The sequence below is a fragment of the Echinops telfairi genome, unplaced genomic scaffold, assembly GCF_000313985.2.
Source record: "Echinops telfairi isolate 266 unplaced genomic scaffold, ASM31398v2 ScPeMD7_18;HRSCAF=68, whole genome shotgun sequence".
Taxonomy (NCBI): domain Eukaryota; kingdom Metazoa; phylum Chordata; class Mammalia; order Afrosoricida; family Tenrecidae; genus Echinops; species Echinops telfairi.
Window position 1 is genome coordinate 88,012,424 of NW_022103915.1, and position 20,551 is coordinate 88,032,974.

At 39.5% G+C, this 20,551-nt stretch overlaps 1 protein-coding gene across 1 annotated transcript; it reads left to right on the forward strand.

Moving 5' to 3' along the window:
* The first annotated feature begins 6,401 nt into the window (after window positions 1-6,401).
* LOC101647168 (olfactory receptor 4K15-like) lies at window positions 6,402-14,138 on the forward strand. Its single transcript, XM_004698425.4, has 2 exons — window positions 6,402-6,442; window positions 13,157-14,138. The coding sequence occupies exons 1-2, from the start codon at window positions 6,402-6,404 to the stop codon at window positions 14,136-14,138; spliced, it is 1,023 nt and encodes a 340-aa protein (XP_004698482.2).
* The last annotated feature ends 6,413 nt before the right edge of the window (window positions 14,139-20,551 follow it).

A 20,551-nucleotide genomic window follows, 5' to 3' on the forward strand; every position in this document is an offset into this window, starting at 1 on the left:
CCTTGCCCCATGTTTCCCTAGGCCTCCCTTTCTGTGATGTGCTCAGAAGAGTGCTGCCTGCAGTTTTGGTGAACTTTGTTCCTCAAAGCCCTTTGCTTTGCTCCATGTGGCTGCCTCCCAGGTAATCACAAATGCCGCTCACCCAAACCCTTTAAGTGCTGTGCTGTTTCAATCTGCTGGTTTCTTTGGAGGATGCTGGTTCCCCATGCTTTCTTTCCTCAGACCCCTGAATCCACCTTTTTTTTCCAGGATAGCCAAACACGTGACCTCACCAAGACGGTGCCTCCCAACCTCCCCCGCTGTTTTGTTGCAGGACAAATGAACACGTGATCTTCTACCAACCTCACCAAGATGGAACCTAGTGATCCAACCAAGTGGTTCGAGGGGCGGTGGAGGAGGCAGGGACTTAGTGGCTAGGTCCACCATGTGCCCATGGTTTTCAGCCTCCGCTTTCCCACAGATGCCCCACACCTGTTTTTTCTAGTAACAACTAAGTAGCTTGGTTTCATTTTGGTTTTTTTTTTGACCTTAGTTTTTCTGTTAGTTCGTTGTTTTAGTTCTCCTGCTGGTTGGTTTTCCTTTTGCCAAATTTTGGCAAAAGATCTTTGAAAGCAAGGTCACTGAGGAACTGCTAGCCCTGCTGTTTCGAAAGGCTTTTAAGCACAACTGCCTCCCTGCTTTCGGCCTCTGGCATCCAGGCCATTTACGTTCCTGGTCCAGTTTCACTGGGACAGTATGTGTCCAGCCAGGAATCCAAGTTTCCTAGAGTGGCGGAATGTAAACTGAGCCAATTGACAGCTCCCTTGTCCCCTTCAAAGTGTCTAGAAAGGTTACTCATAAAATGTGGTCACCGTTGAAGGCAATGGTAAGGCCACTCCAAGCAGTGGTCCCATTTTTGGAAGTTCTGGTGAATTACTCAGGCTAGTAATTCCCTCCATTGGCCCCGTAAGGTCAACCTGCAAATACCTGTTGGCTGTCTAGAAAATGGTCGGGGCCCAGTTTGCTGGCAAAGGCAGGGTTCCCCAACCCACCGTCATGGACAGAGGCATCTGTCCACAGTCTAAGTTTCACTATGCAGCACTTGCTGAAACTTTAGGTTAGGACCCCGGGACACTGGGCAATCTAACCTTCCTGCTGCTTTGTTTTCTAGATGGGCATTCAAAAACCCATTCCCAGAGGGAATGCTGTGTACTGTAACTTGACTTTTCATCCAGATCTGACCCACAGGTGCTCTGTCTAGCCCCAGTACATTCTAGGTGATGAGGAATCCTGGCCGAAGAATGTCACTCTTTCCCTTCCAACCCTGGTTCAGCTAGAGCCTTTTTATAAAGGAATGGGGAAATGGGAGGAGTTCCCTTATGTTAATGCATTTCTCCTCTTGAGAAACAGTAAAGACCTTTGTTCCAATTGTACGAAGGACCCCAAAGCTGAAGGCCTCTCTACCCCCAGCCCAACCATACTACCCTTGGTCCCTGAACCTATGGAAGCTGGAGGGGGAAGGGGTGGCCCCATAAGAGTTCTACCCTTGATCAAGGCAGCTGGGAAATTTCTTTCTGGAACAATTCACAAGTCTTTCACCCTAATCAAACTCAAGCAGATTAAGAGTGACCTAGGCAGTTATTCAGACAGTCCAGAACAGTACATAGATACCTGTCAGCACCTCACCTTAGCCTATGACTTAGCTTGAAGGATGTAATTCATCATTCTGGGACAGATTATGAGAAAGAGCAAGTGCTAAAGGTTAGCTAGAAAGTTAACAAAGTTTACACGTGATGAATGAAAGGTATAAAATAGGAGAAACAGCTGTGCCTCCATTGCCCCCACCTGGGATCATAATAATCCCACTGACAGGTGGGCATTGGAACATTTTCTTGTGTGTGTCAGAAATGGACTAAAGTCAGGGCAGCAAAAGGCCATTAACTACACTAGAGTGACCACCATTAACCAGGGGCCTAATGGAAATCCCGTAAGTTTCTTAGCACGGCTGAGAGAAGCCCTGAAGAATCATACCATGGTAGACTTAGACTCATATGAAGGGCAAGCCCAATTTCTCACACAGGTTGCATCAGACATCCGAAAAAAGTTCCAGAAGTTAGTGCAAAAGCCTGAAGGAGTGACCCTTGAAGAGATAGCCACTAGTGCCAATGCGGCCTTTTATGATAGGGACAAGGAGCAGGAAGGCCAGGCTCAAGAGGAGAGAAGGAAGAGCGCTAGACATGCACAGATACTGGCTGCCATTGCTAACCAATGCCCAGCCACTGCCTCCCAGGTGTTCAAGACCCCTGAACAAGGCACTAGGTATAGTATGTGCCTTTGCCCAGATCACTGGGCAAGGGATTGCCCTAACTGGAACAGGCCTCCATGACAACCACGCTACCACTGCAAACAAACTGGCCATTGGGCAGTGCTCTGTCCTATGGTGAAGACCCAGGAGGGGAGCTGCCCCCAGGGGAGTGTGCAGGTGCTAATTGAGGATTGAAACAGCCCAGTCGGGATGGCCCAGCAGCAGGAGATAGCTTTTTCTGGTCTGGAGCTTCAGGTGAACCTACCTGTGGCAGGTAGGTCAATACATTTCCACCTAGATATTGGGGCTGTCTGCTCTTTCCTTACCTTCTTCCCGACCCTCTGGCACCACACACATGCCCATCTCGGGAGTGTCTGGAAAAACCTATAGTCAAGCACCTTATGGAACCCTGAAGGTGTCTCTGGGACAACTTTTACTTCTCTCTTAGCTTTCTGGTTGTCCCCCAATGTCTAGCCACTCTTCTAGGCTGAAATTTATTGTGCTAGCTGCACACCTACCTAGTCACAGGGCCTCTTACTAGTCCCAGTATAGCTTTCCACATGATCCTTAATGCAGAAGAGCTGCTAAGCCCCACGCAGGAACAGTGGGAAGTTATAAAAGCTTTCCACAACACCACCCATCTTAGCTATAAACCCTCCCTGACTTCTCACTCAACAGTTCTGTGGGGCCAACTTAACCACCACTGTCAAGTCAGTAACTGCTCACTGTCCTACCTGCCAGACTAGCACTCCCCAAGGGTACTTAGAAATAACCTTGCTCAGCCTTTTCAAGCAAGGGATCCTACCCTGAGGAAGACTGTCAGAGAGATTTTACCCAGGTTCCGGCCCTCCAAGTGGTCAAGTATTTTCTAGTGTTTATCCCCATTTTTACCATGTGGATTGAAACATATCCCACCAGCACTGACAAGGTTCACAAAGTGTCTAAAAGGTAACTTCAGGAAATAATTCTTCAATTTGGGCTTCCCAAATCATGGCAACATGATAATGGGCCTGATGCCATCTCCCAAATCATTCAGTCATTCTCTCAACACTTAGGAATAACTTACCATCTCCACCGAGGCAGGTGGCCACAGTCCTCAGGGCAAGGAGAGACCCTTAACCAACACTTAAAGCTAACCCCCAGGAAACTGACACAAGAAACACAAATGCACTGGAAAAATGCATTGCCAATAGTTGTGTTACGTCTCAGAATTGCCCCACGGCAACCTACATTTAAACCCCTATGAAGTTTTGTTGGGTGACCTTTCCTTGTAAGAGAGTCAGCTATAGACTCTGAGGTAGCTTTAATACAGCAATATCCCATAAGGGTAGCCCAATTCCAGGAGACATTCCATCAATATGGGCTCATCCAGGCACACGGGGAGGAAAAGCTACCACCCTTGTGCCTGCCCAGAGACCTAGTTCTTATAAAAACCTGGAAGGTTGGGCCCCCCAATTCCCAGGTCCAGCCAGTTGGGAGGGTCCTTTGCAGTAATTCTCTCTATGCCCCCCTTCCCTTAAAGTTCCAGGGATATGTGCTTGGATCCACCATTCACAAGTGAAACCACAGAAGCCATCGCAACCAGACCTCTCAGAAGCAGAGCAAGCAGACAAGTACTCCTGTGAACCATTGGATGGTGTTTTGCTGACACCCTGAGACAGAGAAGTGCTCCTCAGAAAGCCCTACCTCAGTCCCACAACAGTCTTTAAACTACCCTGTTTCTCTGAAAATAAGACAGTGTCTTATATTAATTTTTGCTCCCAAAGATGTGCTACGTCTTATTTTCAGGGAATGTCGTATTTTTCCCATGAAGAAAAATACGGAACACGTTTATTGTTATTGTTTTATTGTTTAATTAAAACAGACCTCACACTTCCTGTCTGCTCTGGCTGCACTGTGGCCAACAGTGAGCTGCGCGGTGGCACCCACCGCTACGGTCCAGAGTCCAGAGTTACAGTAGCTTTGGGGCCCCTTATTTTTGGGGGGATGCCTTATATTTTAGCAAGAGGCAAAACTGTAAGTAGGTTTTATTTTGAGGGGATGTCTTGCTTTCAGGGAAACAGGGTAGTAAAGGCTTTCACACTATTCCTGTGTTTGAAGTAAACTTGTACCCATGCTTGTCAAGCCAATGTTAATAGCTCCTGAGATTCTTTTCAAATCTTCCAGTTTGACACAGCCCCCACTTCCATGGGCACTGCTACCTCACGCTTTGCCCTAGCCTCACCTAAACTGTTCACCTGTTTTGTTTCTTCCAGAAGTCATTAGGTCACCAATGACTCAAGGTCAAGATTGCCAACCCCAAGATCACCAGTGCCTGGATCACCCTAACCTCATCCACTGTGGGCCCCTAAGTAGACAACTCCTCCCAACAGAATAGTAAGTGTGTAGACCCAAACCCCATGTTGAGCCTCTTTTGACAACAGGAAGCAGTCAGAGACATCATCGCCCAGTACCCCCAAAGATTTGGGTCCATATTCCTTCAGTAGGAAATAGACAGCTAGCTTAGGGACAAGGGAGTTATCCCTCCAATGCTTGCAAAGGCCTCCAAAGAAGAGGTTGGAAAGAGATTGGGCAGCCTTTGGACACCTATGGGAAGACCTCTAACTGAGCATGGCCATACTCAAGCTGCCCCCTCCCCGCTCCACCCCCCACACCGAGCCAGGTGGGAAGTACACCTGGGTGCCCAAACTGGGCCCAGGCTCATGACATCACCCAGGTCGGCATAACTCAGCCAATGAGGTCAATCAATACCTTCAACCACACTTCCTCCAGCCAGGGGTGGGCAAGAATAAAGACAGGGCACACACTCTCTTGCCCTCTCGTCCACTTGCTCCTTTCTCTCTGCACATATGGGTACTCTCTTCCACATGGTTGTTCCTGCCCAGTTGTGAACCCCAGCATGGCTTCTGCATGGCTTGGCACACTTTCCAGGAATAGCGTATACCCCTTTGAGACTGTAAAACCTGAAACTTGTCCTGTCCTTCATAATCCCTTGGGTTACACAACGTGCTTCAGCGTGAATTCTTTCAGCATGGGAAGCAAAGAACAGAGGTACAAACCACTCCAGAAACCTAACAGAACTCCAAGACTGTGACCCTGTGATATTGTTGAATTTGGAATTGAATCCAACTGTAGGTATCAGCTTTCAGTCAAACAAACAAACAAATCCTCCTTGCCATCAAATTGATTCTGACTCATGGCGATCCGACAGGGCAGGGTCGAATTGCTCCTGCAGGTTTCCAGGACAGTGAATCTTAGGGGAGCATCTTCCTCCTGAGGAGTGACTGGTGGGTTCATACTGCTCACCTCGAGGTTATCAACCCAACTATGTCACCAGGACTCCATCAACCAAGCAGTCGACAGAGCCTATACATTGAATAACAACAGGGAGTTTTACCTCCTTTTACAATCACCCTTATGAGACCAAAAAGGCAACATTTGCCAAAAGACACACCTCAAAAGACAGCAAGGGTAGGAAAAAGGGCCAATGGAAACAGGAAATTCAGAGAGGAAGTGGGAATGGTGCTGCTCTGTTGAGGGAATTATAACCATTGTCAAGGAAAAAAATGCATCTGAACTGTTTGATAGGAAACTGAGTTGCTCTGTATATGTTCCTTCAAACTACAATAAAACTTTTTTTTCAATCACTTTGCTGCATAGACATTTGAGTGGAAATCAAGTAATCCTTTGTTTTGAGGGGTACTTCTTTGAGGGGTACTAATCAGTTGATAAAAAGTGTCAAGAGAAATTATTTTTTAAAAACCTAATTATTCCCACTGCAGGGTGACTTCACAGATCTCTGATGGATGAATTCTCACATCTCCTATGGTAAGAGTTTCCTGGCAGCAGGACCGAAGGCTTTATATTGTGTGGTTGAGGTCAAAAGATTCATAGATCTCACTATCTCAGTCAGAGCTGAGAGACTTACTTTGAGCACAATTAGTAACCTGCAGGGCACCAGGTTAAAATACGGCAAGTCCAGGATAGTTTGCAAATATTTTAGTACGAAATGTCACAGACAAATGGAAGGTGTTTATCACAGTCAGAGAAAGTAGAGACTTGTACATGTAAGTATTATAAATGTATTTTGAATATGATTTCTTGGAATAGAGAAATAATGAAAAAATTATCTTTTAGATTCAAAGTTGTCAACTGGAAGTCAGTAAAGAGGAGGTGAGTTTTCACCTTAAATTGGGACCCCTTTTCTCTTCTTTATCTATATGCCACCCCCATTGCACTGGTTTAAAGAAACTTCTGACAGAAATAAAATCAGAATCAGATGAACCAAAAGAGATGTGTTACAATCATCATATATTTTCTCTGCTCTTTTTAAAACTTCTTATTCAGAGGTTATTTAACTATTTGTTAAGCAATATCGATTAGCTTTCAAAAGTTGTCTAGAACGAAGAAATGAGTAAAGTACAGTAATGGTCAATAGGATACCTTTTATGACTTCTTGCTTTTAAGTTTTTAAGAAGTATTAGAATATGAAGTACAAAGAACAGTCCATAAGGTGGGGTTTCATGTATCTATTCATTTTTTAAAGATGGTTATCAATGTAATATAATTTCCGATATATCAAAGTTGGACAGGCATATTTTAAGATCTAAAAACACTTCATTAGGGAGTAAATTGGAAATGAAAGAGCAAGTAATTCATTCAAGAAGAAGCTGTTTGGGTTCTCTGAGCAAAGTCCTAAGAACTCTGACTTTTCTCAACTCTGCATGCTCACATTACTTAACTGCACTTAGAATTTTGGGAGAAACATAGCCATGGTGGGAACCTAGCTCTATTTTTTCAATTATTAATTGAAAGAATATCATTTTACTGCTATAGCCCTACCTGAATTATTAAGATAAGGTGACCAGATGTCCCGCTTTTGGCGGGACAGTCCCAATTTTTGGCATTTTAAAAAAGTCCTGAGTTTTGGAAAGAATGCCCGACAAGCTAGGGAATGGTCTATTTGGCCCATATAGACCAAATTTTTTATCCCCCCACCCCCCACCCCAGTCAATGGTGTCCTGCTTTAAATCTGGTCACCTTATATTAAGAAGAGCTATAACATGAAATATATAACTTGCATTTATGTGAGTATATTGTGGAGATGTTAGTGTGAAGATGTTCTAGACATTTCCTTCATTCTGAAAGGATGAAAATTGGTATCTGTTTTTATTCATTAGATATTAGAAAGGTGGCTGTTGTATAGGATATTTTCAGAACTTTTTTTCTGAGATAAGACAATCATCACAATGAATTATACAATTACCTTATTGAATATAATATAAAACTTCACATGTTGCTTTCTCTCCTTCCCACTCAACCTTCCTTCTATTTGAGAGCCTATTGTGTTCTAGGCCCATGTATATCACCACTTGCTCTCATCATCGCCATCAGGACGTCAGATATCTGATTAGCTTCCCCCCACTGTCAGGGTTTTCCTTCTTCCTGTCTTCAACGGCTGATGACATCCTGGAAAGGGCAGAGGTCACGGTGAAGTCTGGAAAGTCTGCCTTGTTCTGCACCCAGTCGAACCTCACAAGGGTCCTTTCACTGCAAGTGTGCAGAAGGCAAGGCCAAGGGGAGATCGGTGTTTGCTAGAGTTCTGATTCTGTCAGAGAGAAATGAGAGAGAGTCAGTAATTCTCTATGTTCTTTCTTCTTCTCAGGTTTTGTACCCATTTTGTCTGTAAATAGTTGGTCAAACACTTGCCTCTGCAGAGTGAATAGTCCCTGGGTATATTGGTTAAAACTAGGTTTGTTTATTTATCTGATATTTAAACTCTTTCCATCAGTCACATTATTTTTTAATATTTAATTGATTTACTCTTTGGGCATTATGTTTGTGGTGGTTATTTTTTTTAATCAGACATTCAGGAGGAATCATTTTAGAAGGGATAATTCTGCCCCATTTTGTTTTCTAAGAAAAACTGAGTGCTTGGGAGGGTGCATGGTTTACCTAAAGTGTGTTCATCTGTGATAAGAATTAGTAGAATGCAGATTTTCTAAATATAGTTTAATGCTCTCTCTATATATAGCATATGCTACTATAGGACATCTTTCCTTCATTTGGACTTCAGGCTATTTTAAAACTTATACTTTAGATTGGCCTCTGTTTATTCTGTTAAAAAATAACTCACAAAAATAAGAATTATCTGTTGTGTACTGTATTCAGAGAAAACTATATTCCCTCTGTTATGCCTACTTAGAATCTTATCACTATTACTGTAAACTAAATTATATGTATTTTAGGACAAGTTATTTGAGGAGTCCTAGTGGTGTACTGGTTACACATTGGGCTTCTAGCTGCAAGGTCAGCAGTTTGAAACCCGCAGGTGCTCTGTGGAAGAAAGAGGAGGTTTCTTACTCCTGTAAAGAGTTACTGTCATGGAAACCCACAGGAGCAGTTTTACCTTGTCCTATAGGGCCACTATAAGTCAGAATTGACTTGAAGGCAATGAGTTAATTTAAAATACAAACAAAAAAATCTGAGAAAAGGAAAAGTTTTATGTGCACTGTAAAATCAAGGGGATATTAGATAAAGGAAGAAAAGAAGTTTAAAATCTTCTCAGCATAATGTTGACAAATTGACTGCATACTTTGACTCTTGAGAGACTTTACAGACCTTAATCGTATAGCAAGGGACCCTGGTGGTGTAGTGACTATGATTTGGGCTGCTAACTGCAAGGTCAGCAGTTCAAAACCACCGCCACTCTGCAGGAGACAGAGGGAGTCCCCTACAGAGTTACAGTCTGGGAAGCTCATGGGGATAGTTCTGTCTTGTTCTGTAGGCTTGCTCTGAGTCTGCTTCAGCCTGATGACAGCAGTCGTCAGTAGTTATCACGCACCAGTAGGTGCCATTGGGAGCACGTCCTAAAACCTATTGGAGAATGTATTTGGTTACTATTGCTGACTAGCATTTTTTTTTTACTGATAAAAATATTGGATTGCTATTTAAAAAATCATCACTAAAATTTCTGAGCTAACCCTTGAGATCTTGTAAGGACTCCATTTATATTTTGGGAAGTTGGAAGGCAAGCACTTCCCAGAATATGAGCCGGTATGCCGACCGGGAAATGCATCTTCTTCATGTGACCTTTAGTTAGAAGTGACTGATTTTGAAATATCTAGAAAACTCATTGCCATAAAGTCGATGCCCACTGATCACAACCCTTTAGGGTAGGGTAGACTTGCTTCCATGAGTTGCTGAGACTAACTTTTCACTAGAGCAGAAAGCAATGCCTTTCTGCCACAGAGACTGGTTTCAAACCGCTTAGCTTATGGTTAGCAGCCCAATCCGAAAACCAGTGCTCCTTTTATGATTTACAGATCTCTGCAAATCATTGTGATTATCAATGTATTTTCTCATTTACTGTAATTATCAGCAGAAGCAATGTAGAAGCAATGAAGCTAAATTTGAAGCAACGATGGAAATGGATGCACTTGGTATTACTGCTTTTGGCACCTTTTTATTTATTTTGTCTTTCAGATTTCTGACAGCTCAAGGGGCCCCCACGCCACCTAGGAGCTTCCATCAGGATATCATCTTACTTCTTAGAAGACTGTCCACATCACTTTGCATTATTTCATTTCTCATTAGCAACACCTTTATGACTCATCTCAGCATCAGGTCAGTGGTTTTGCTTGTTTGTTTTAGTGAATTTGCTTGTTTTTGTTTTTAGCCATATGTATTTGACAATGAAAACTTTTAGAAACCTTAATAACTACAGACTGAAAGAAGTGTCCCAAACTCCTAAAACCAAACTCCCTGCCATCGAGATGATTCTGACTCGTAGTGACCCTATAGGACAGAGTAGAACTGACCCTCGTGGGTTTCTGGGACTGTAAATATTGCAGAGCAAAAAGCTTTAGCTTTCTCATTTGCAGTGGGTGCTGGGTTCAAATTGCTGACCTTGCTGATCTCGCGGTGACCTACCCCAGTGGGTTTCCTTCAGAAATATGTGTCCACTTTGCTTTATTTCAGGAAAGTGAAAGCCGTTTTTTCCCAAGTGTATCTTATTTTAACTAGTTGTTTTCAGTTAATTGTATTTCTTGTTTCCACTAAATATTTAGAATAACAATAAAATGAATTCAAATACAATTTATATGACAATCTGACAATAACAATCTAGATATATTAGTTTTCTCATATGACTACACTACTTACTATCCATATATCTGGTGTAACTTACCATAAGTATATTTGGTAATGGAATTTTGAATCGTGTACAAAGAGGCATCAAGATGTTCATGAAATATGAAGCCTCTTCATATGAGTTGCATCATATCCTCTTTGAGTACCTATAATTGTCAGAAAGTACTTACTCTGTCTGATCTGAAATAACACATTACTGAAAATATCTACACATGTGCACTCATTGCGATTGATGAATGAGCTCTGACTTACGTAATCTTTTTGTTGAGAAATATTAGTCTCAACATTATGCTTGAGGATAATGAACTTGCTTGAAATTGTGCAGCTTCACAATGACCACAGACTGATTAGTGCTAAACGGGGAAAACTGAACTCATGTGCCATCCAGACAATTCTTGATGTGATTTTAACCTAGAATATTTTATTCCAATAGTTCTCTGTTTTCACTACTATTGGATGATTTTATTGTGCTTAAAAGAGCTCTTGATTAAATGATAAAGTTATATTTGTTTTATCTAGTAAGGAACATGCTTTTTTCTAAATGAACTAGGGATTTTGGTATTAATAAATGATCTTTGAGGGAGAGAGTTATAAACCAGTGCCTGGCACAGTGCTCTGGGCAAACTTCTGTTATTGCGTCAATGTGAACTCCGTTCCACCCTATAGGATGGGATAGAACTGCCCTTCTAGGTTTCCAAGACTAACCTTTTTTTCCCCCAGTATAATTTTTTTAGTACTTGAATCGTTTCTATAGCACAATTATAGCAATCTTTAAATTTAATTTTCATTACAAATATTTGTCAAGTTTTGTTTCGGAAACATTTTCCCTACTCTCTTGTACATGCACCCCGATGCACTACAAAAACTCACTCATTACACAGTAAGGGCAAACATTATTCATGTAAACATCTTTCATTAAATTCCCACGATTAAAAAATAGAATCTAGATACTGAATAAGGTTCATAGATTTAGTTCAAATTCCATAAAACACCTGTGAAGGATTCTTGGTAGCTGTGCTGTGCTGAAAGCTGACATATGGGAGAACGCCTAGTGGTTTTGAACTGCTGACTTTTCTGTGTGCAGCCCAACACATTCCCAATTTACCATCAGGACTCATGGTACTCTGGGCAAAGTAGATGCTTAATTTCTTATTAAATGAATGAATTACAAAAGAGTGGATTTATATTGTAAAGAGAAGTGATCGTGTTGTTCAACACCTATTTCTTACCTGCTGGGGAAAAAAAGGACGTCTTGACTTAGGAAATATGTCGAAAGCTACCAAAATGGTAGCCTAAGTAAGAAGAGGGAGTTGCCATATCTATCTCTTTATCCATCGTGGTGTAGTGTGTTACCTGTTGGGCTGCTAACTGCAAGGTCAGCAGTTCAAAACCACCAACTGCTCTGAGAGAGAAAGATGAGGCTTCTTACTCCCATAAAGAGTTATGGTCTCACAAACCCACAAGAGCAGTTCTACTCTGTCCTCTAGGGTCGCTATGAGTTGGAATCAGCTCGAAGGCAATGGGAGGTCTTTTTTCTCTTCAGAAAACATTTTCTTTTGGAGCAAATGTAAAAACTAAATTGTCCCCAAGATATACCCAGAACCCTTTGTCTTATACCTGCAACTTTTAAACAAAAACTTCAAAGTTGGAAAAATACTCATTTATTAAATAAATCTCAAGTCTTTGGGATGCAAATTATGTAACTGTCTGGTAATTATTGCAGTGAGTTGCATGATATTTTTTTAAGAAGTCCACATTGCCTTATTATAGAGCTTCAAATGTTACAGCAGGAGGATATCTTTAAAACTGCGAAGGAAAAGGAAGAAAGCATTCTTTCTTTTGTTTGGCACCTGAAAAAGTCAATAATAGTGACATAAAAATAACATTATTAACACACTCCAAGCCTTTCCTATGACTCTCTTTACCCCTTTATCCATTAGGGTAACCACTCAACTTCTAATAACATGAATTAGTTTGGCCTACCTTTGAACTTTATTTAAACAGAATTATATACCACACACTCTTCTATGTCTAACATCTTTCTAACAAAATTGATTTTGTAAAATTATATTCCCCTCTGGTAGCAGATAAAATTTTCCTCTTAAGAGTTCTTATTTTACTTAGTAAAAATAAAATAAAATAAACAATATTTCTGTTATCTCTGTAGATTCTCAGGTTGAATTTCTGTGAGGTCAACACAACTTTCCAGACACTTATTTTCAGTTGATTTAAGTTCTTAAATATAAAATTAGTATGAATCAATTAGTTGAACTGCTCCCCCTCATAATTGCAGCAACCATTTAATTTTCTAGATAAGCATTGATCAGTGTCTCATAGTTTTATTTGTCTCATTGGTGAATGAGGTACCGTCTCCACAATTCTTATGGATGTCTGAAAATACAGACACAAGACTCAGAATCACTAAAAATGAATAAAATTGAGAAATGAAGCCCCTGTATAGTTGATTAGCCTCTTTTTCTCTCCTATTCAGGTAACTCAAAATAATCCACCACCATCAAGTGAACTACAATTCAGAGTGGGACTAGACGACAGAGTAAAAGTGCACCTAAGGGTTCCAAGACAATCTTTACAGGAGCAAACAGTCTCATTTTTCTCCTGTACAGCATCTGATGGGTTTGAACTGCTGACTTTGATTTTACCAGCACAACGCCTAATCCACTACAGCACCGGGGCTCTTTACCTGAAGCTAAAAGTTCCTTTCAAATCAATGAATGTGACTAATTATTCTTGGGTAACTGAATTTGTGTTGTTGGGACTCTCGGGTTCTCCAGAGCTCCGGCCCTTCTTGCTTGTCATTTTCTCTCTCCTCTACCTTGCTATCCTGCTGGGCAACTTTCTGATCATCCTCACTGTGACCTCCGATGCTCGCCTTCACACCCCTATGTACTTTCTGCTCGCAAATCTCTCTTTTATAGATGTATGTGTGGCCTCATTTGCGACCCCCAAAATGATTGCAGACTTACTTTTAGAGCAAAAGATTATATCTTTTGAAGCCTGTATGGCTCAAATTTTTTGTGTGCATCTTTTTGCTGGTGGTGAAATGGTACTCCTTGTGTCCATGGCCTATGACCGTTACGTTGCTATATGCAAGCCTCTCCACTATATGACGATCATGAGCCACCGCGTGTGCATTATTCTGGTCGTCATCCCATGGGGTATTGGTTTCATCCATACAATTAGTCAGTTGGCATTTACTGTGAACTTGCCTTTCTGTGGTCCTAATGAGGTAGATAGTTTCTTCTGTGACCTCCCTCTAGTGACCAAGCTGGCCTGCATTGACACGTATGTGGTCAGCCTCCTGATAGTAGCAGACAGTGGCTTTCTTTCCATGAGTTCCTTCCTCCTCCTGGTGGTGTCCTACACCGTCATCCTCATCACAGTGAGGAACCGCTCCTCTGCCAGCATGGCAAAGGCTCGCTCCACACTGACTGCCCACATCACCGTGGTCACACTCTTCTTTGGACCATGCATTTTCATCTATGTGTGGCCCTTTAGTGGTTATTCAGTGGACAAAGTGCTGGCTGTCTTCTACACTGTTATTACCCCCATCTTAAACCCACTCATTTACACTCTGAGGAACAAAGAGATGAAAGCAGCTATGTCAAAACTGAAGAGTAGATATCTGAAGTCTGGCCAGATGTCAAAAGTCACAAGAAATGCTTGTTTCCCAGAAACAAAGTAAACTTATAAAACCATTACTGATTTAGTCTTGTCTCTGGACTGTTAGAAATGGAATCATAGTGATATTAAAGTAAATCATGACTTGCTATAACTAATGGCAAGAATGGAAGGGGTAACTTAAAAGGCTATTTGCTATGACAATTTTTAAAAATTATAGAATAAGTAGAAATTTTAATATTCTTCCCTCCACTGTTTTTCCTCTCTTTTTGCTACTTCTTATTTTCTATTCAAATCTATTTAAAATGCAGGCTAATTGGCTGTGAAGACAATGGGAAATGACAGTTACCTACAAAGAAATTATACCTTTGTTTCTTTTTAAAAAACGGGTATGTTCATATCCTCTTTGACATGATAATAGATGTATTTATTTATAACATAAAGATAATGAAATATTTTACATATATAACATATGTTATATAATAAAAAACAAACTTGCTGCCATGAAATCAATGCTGATTCATAGTAACCCTTCATTGGTTTCTGAGACTATTATTGTTTATGGGAGTAAAAGTCCAATCTCTCTCCCAAGAAGATGCAATATATTGTAAATCTAGTTAGGAATAGACTTATCACTGTACTACAAAACTATTGCATGAAGACAATTTGATAATTGATAATAATGGTGTTAGTGAATGTATAAAAGATTTTGAATCCAACAAAAGACATTTATATTCAACAGTTTACAAACATTCTTAGCTATTTAATAAATATTACTCATGGAGAACAGCTTATTGAATGCATTTATATACACTTACATTTGCTTATATTAGTGTGTGTGCAATAATAATAAAATATGGGTAACTTAAGAGATGAATTATACTTCTCTACCATTTGTCTCATAATACTGGGAGTCTGAGTCTTCGGATAAAATATTCTTCATTCCTATATTATAGACAGGACAATGTGTTCCCATTTTTAATGTTTTCTACATTCATTTTAAGGTATTTCTCCATTTTATGTTTTCATTGTTGGGGGCTTTTTGTTTCTTTCTTAGTTGTATTTAGTGTATTTTTCTGCACATGAAACACAGAATAGGTAAATCCATAGGGACAGTAACTGCATTAATAATTACCATAAATATAATATAATTACAATTCTGTGTTACAGCCATAGCACAGAAGTTTGGGGAGAAATTGAGTGCTTACATCAATAATTACAAGAAAGAAGAAAATATCTTAAAGTAGATTGTGGTGATGAGTGTACAACTCCTCTTCATTTGATTGACTACTGAATTGTATGATGTATGAATTAAATGTCAATAAAATAATACTTTCTATTCTAACAAATCCTGTTAATATACCCAAATGCATATGAACATTATAAACAGTAATCTACTGTGACAAATGAAGTAATATCTATAAACTTCAACTTGGCAATACTTTCTTAGGGAGGACATCAAAAATATTAGTGGCAAAAGAAAATATAGATAGATTGGACTTTATCAGAATTGTAAACTTTTAAGGGAATATCCAGGAAAATAAAATAGAAAACTGTTTCAAAGGAATTATTCATCTACCTGAAATACATGTGAAATGATTCATCAGGAAAGTGGTTATGAAATACAATCAGAAAATTTCTCCAGAATACAGAAATTGAAATACTGGAGTTTTCATGTTTTATTTTTCAGTTAATCATGTTATTGACATATAATTTGCATAGTATACAATTCAATGTTTTGAATATATCTTAAAATTGAACAATCACCATCATAATTAATTATGGATCATTTTCTTCATTCTTGTATCTATTATTATTAGCTCTGTATTTCTGCTCAGCCTCCTGTCATAACTCTAAGGAGCTATTAATTTAGTTACTACAGATTTATCTGTCTTGGAATTCATATAAAGAAAATTGTACAAAAAACACAACCACCACAACAAATTAAACAGAAAAATTCAATGCAAAAGAAAACAAAAAACTAAAAACTAGAACAAATTCAAAATGGGTCTAAAGAAAAACAATGGATAAGTGGTTGAATTTTACATAACTACCTCTGAGGTCAAGATTATCCACATCCTTGGTCAATGGTCCCAGGAAATTCAGTGGAAGCTTAATCCATATGGAGATTTTGTGAATGGATTTTATGCTTCCACTGTCATTCATATAACCTTCTGCAAACTGTGTGCTAAGAATTTAAGCTCCAATACAATTACCTCCTCTGTTTTTTATTATTATTTACAATCATTAGATCACACAGGCTTGTGTACTCCTTTTGTGTGGACTTAGCTGCCATTTCTCTTGGATGTTGCCAGTTTTAAGACAAGCATTTAAGACCTTAGATGTTATTCTTTCTGATAGCTAGGCACCATCTGATTTCTTTATCACACTATGGTATAGCACCCATATCACTGATGATCACTTCAAGAGGGCAAGTATATAGTAGGAACACAATTAAGAACTAATTGCTCTTCTATTAGGGTTTACAGTTAGGTTCAATTTCAAAACCCATTTGTATATCTAAGGTTTATATATATCCCTGGTCTGCTAAAAAGGCAGCCTTATCAGCTTCTTTAGAAGTAAAATAGGTAGTCTGCAGGTGACATTTGATAATTCTAAGGATACCAAATTCATTGCCATCGAGTCAATGCCAACTCATAGAGGCATTATCGGATAGGGTAGAAGTGCCCTTGTGAGTTTCTGATAACTCTTTAAGATAGAAAACCCTGTCTTGCACCCTGAATGGCTGGTGGTTTGGAACTTCTGACCTTGCAAGTTAGTAGTTCAACTGGTAACCACTAAATCACCAGGGCTACTAGAACAGTGGTAGAAACTAAAACCCAAGCATCCACTGCATGTCCTTCATACATTAAATGCTCAATAAGATAATATTATGAAACCACTTTATGCTAGTAAATTTTAGATGAAAAGCAAATTACTTGACAAAACACTCTCTAACTGTAATAATTAAAACTAAAAAGTAGGGATTATATCATACCTTATAATAAAATCAAACCTGTAATTAAAAACCACTTCACAAACATCCATGTCTAAATGGTTTTATTGATAACTGTATCTAAATAGTTAAGAAAGAAATACAGAACATTCTTGTCCACAATCTTTTATAGATAAGGAAAAAGATAAAAGAATTCCTAACTTATTTTATTAAAATAAAGGCATGATTCCAAACCTGCCAACTATATTCTTAAGAAAGTAATAATAGACAAATACCTCATAAATAAATTAATAAATGTTGTTATTAGGTGTTAAGTGAGTTCTGGCTTATAGAGACCCTATGAACAACTGAACAAAATACCACCTGGTCCTACACCATCCTCACAATGATTCTTATGGTTGAGCCCATTGTGTCAATACATCTTGTTGAAGGTCTTCGTCTTTTCTCTGCCCCCTCTACTTTACCAAGCATGATGTATGTGCTAGACAAAACCAGGACACTTATGATTTGATAGATAGATCAATAGATCAATAGATAGATAGTAAGTTAGTCTGGGTAGACTAGAGAAACAAAATTCATAGACTCATAGACTCATATTTTATGAGAGTTTTATATAAAGGGTAAGTGTACATTGAGAAAGCATCCCAACCCAGTGCTGTCCAAGCTCAGAAGTCCGACATTAGCCCATATGTGTGACACTGATCTACAAAGTCCTCTATCTCACAAAACACATGCAATGAGCCGATTCAGTCAGTGTGTAAGCATCTCAGCACTGGCAGGGGTCTCCATGCGGCTGCTCCTGCACCCAGGGCTGCATCCAGGGTAGGTCCATGTGGCTTCTCCTCAGGGATGTCTCACAGGAAGTGATCCTTGCCAGCTGAAGCAGGGAACTAGCTAAGGCAGCTGCCCTGGTACGACCATCAGAGAGTAAGATAACAGAAAGGTGAGGCTCACCAAGTCATTTATCTCTCCACCCTTCAATTAATCCCACTTGTATTCATTGGCCAGGTTGGCATGATAAATCTTAATTATCACAATCTACCCCTTATCAATTTGGCACCTGTACACAATTCTTTAGCTATATACATAGTTTTCAAATGAACAATAATAAAATCATATCTGTACATAATAGAATAAAACTGAAATGCATACAATTAAAAAACGTGCCACCCTCATTTAAACATAACTTTTTTTACGTGAACAAAATAAAAATATTCTATGCCTAACAATTGCAGTTAAGTAACACCTACACCTTAATCCTATAATCCTATGAATATATTACCCTACCTATGAACGTTTGTAAGCCAACCACTTCATGTCTTTATCCACCCAATTTTGGGTATCCAATTTCTATACTGCCTACTTACATCAACCAACCCAGTGCTCTGAGGAGACAATCATATTTTTTTGATGTGAAAAATCTTCATTACAGTTGCAACCTTGTGAAGTCCGCATCCATAAGCAGTCAAATCAGGACAGGCCATCCATAAAGTCAACAACAATATGCACCAGTTCACAGGCTCAAAAATATCTTCATCTGTTTGGATTCTGGTTAATTCAATGTGGGCTGCCTCACTTAGCCTCCATGTATTTGTGTTTCCATGTATTTTTCCATGTCTTCCAAGTTGTTGTATTCCTTGGAGTACGGTTCTTCTCAATACTGTGTGAATAGTCCTTTAATTTCATTAGGGTCTGTTTTAATTTCCCCTGCTTCATCTCTCAACTTGGATATTGACGTCTGCTCCTTCCTGTCTTTTGTTAGACTTGCCAATGGTTTGTCGATTCTGTTAATCCTTTCAAAGAACCAGTTTTTTACTGAGCTGATTTTTTCCAACGTTTTCCTTTTTCCCCACTCAATTATCATTGCCATGATTTTTATAATTTCTTTTCTTTTGCTATTAAGATTATTCTGTTGACTCTGTTGAAATTACTGAAGGTTTTGTGAGAGGGTATTGACCAAAAGTCTCTCTTCCTTCTTCATATGTGCATTTACCACTATCAAGCATCCTTTGAAAAGTGTCTTTGCAGTTATCCCATAGGTTTTGGTATGTTGTATTCTCATTCTAGAAACTTCATAATTTCGTCTCTAATTTGGACCAATACCCATTCCTCTCGAAGAAGTAAATTATTCAACCTCCAAGTCTATTTGTCCTTATTTTTTATCTTTGTTTTATCAATTTCCAACTTTATGATGCACTGGTTAGAGATGAAGTCTGAGTGACCTCCATATATCTGAATTTGCTCAAACGACTGTGTCCCAGTACGTAGTCTATTTTTGAATTTGTGCCACGTGAACTAGAAAAGCATGTGAGATTTTTGGCTGTTGGGTGGAGAGTTCTGAATGTGTCTATCAGGTTGAGTTGTCTAATTGTAGAGCTTAGCTCTGTAACTTCTTTGTTGTACTTCTTTCCTGCTGATCTATCCTTGGAGAGCGGTGTACTAAAGTCTCCTGCTAGGATTGTTGAGCCTGTGATTTCTTTTTTCATATTTTAGAGGATTTGGTTGACGAATTTTCTGGGTCCCTCGTTGGGTACATATTATTATGGTCACTGGCTCTTGGTCAACTGACCCCTTAAGCATTATATAATGCCCATACTTATCTCTTGTTATGTCGTGCACCTTGAAATTGATTCTGTCAGAGATTACAATAGCAACTTCTGATTTTTTTGGATCACCATTAGCTTGATATACCTTCCACCATCCTTTGATCCTCAACCTGGTTTTGTCTGTGAGCTTATGTATCTCTTGCCAACAACAGATTGCTGTGTTCTGTTTCCTGATCCAGTTTGCTAGCCTTTGTCATTAGATGGGGTAATTCAGACCAATAATGTTCAGAGTTATTACATCCATCTGTGGAATCTTTGTTGTCATCTTGCATCTTTTGTGATAGTTTTTTTCTTCCCTCCCTCCTTCGCAGTGTGTTGTGGATGTGTGAGGGATTCATTTTTGCCTTCTTTTCATTTTGGGGTCAAAGGCACCTTGGGCATTGCTTTCAGTCTGCTTACTTCTGGATCATGTCACACTATGTGGTGGTTTCATATTTTATCTTTGTGGATGTTGGTCTTCTGTCCAAAGTGAGTTGAAAAATAATTTTTCTAGTGCTGCTTTTTTGTTTGTTTGTTTGTTTTTAATGTATTCTATAATTTTTTTCTGATCTTGGAAAACCCTGACCTCTCCTTCTATTTTGATGTCGAATTTGGTGGCATAGAGGTTTCTTGGGTTACTGTTTTTCTCCTTCAACTTTTGGCAGATGTTACTCCATGTCTCCTCTTCTTCATGGCTTCTGCTAGTAAGTCTGATCATACTCTTACCTGAATATCCTTATAGGTGACTGCATTTTTTTCCCCCTCTAGCTACTCTTATGATCTACTTTTTCTCCAAGTTGGGTGATTTGACTTCTATGTGCCTTAGTGTGTTCTTCTTGGGGTTCAGTGTAATTGGTGTCCTCTCTACTTCCTGAATGATTGCCTGATTCCCCTTCATTAAATTGGGGACATTTTCTTTCAAGAATTCCTTTGTTT

What these genes read in the sequence shown, in the direction of transcription:
- LOC101647168 (XM_004698425.4), top strand. Translation starts at nt 6,402, where the DNA reads ATGAAAAAATTATCTTTTAGATTCAAAGTTGTCAACTGGAA. An exon ending in TTCAAAGTTGTCAACTGGAA is followed by an intron (nt 6,443 to 13,156) that starts GTCAGTAAAGAG and finishes AAAAGTTCCTTT; the next exon opens with CAAATCAATGAATGTGACTA.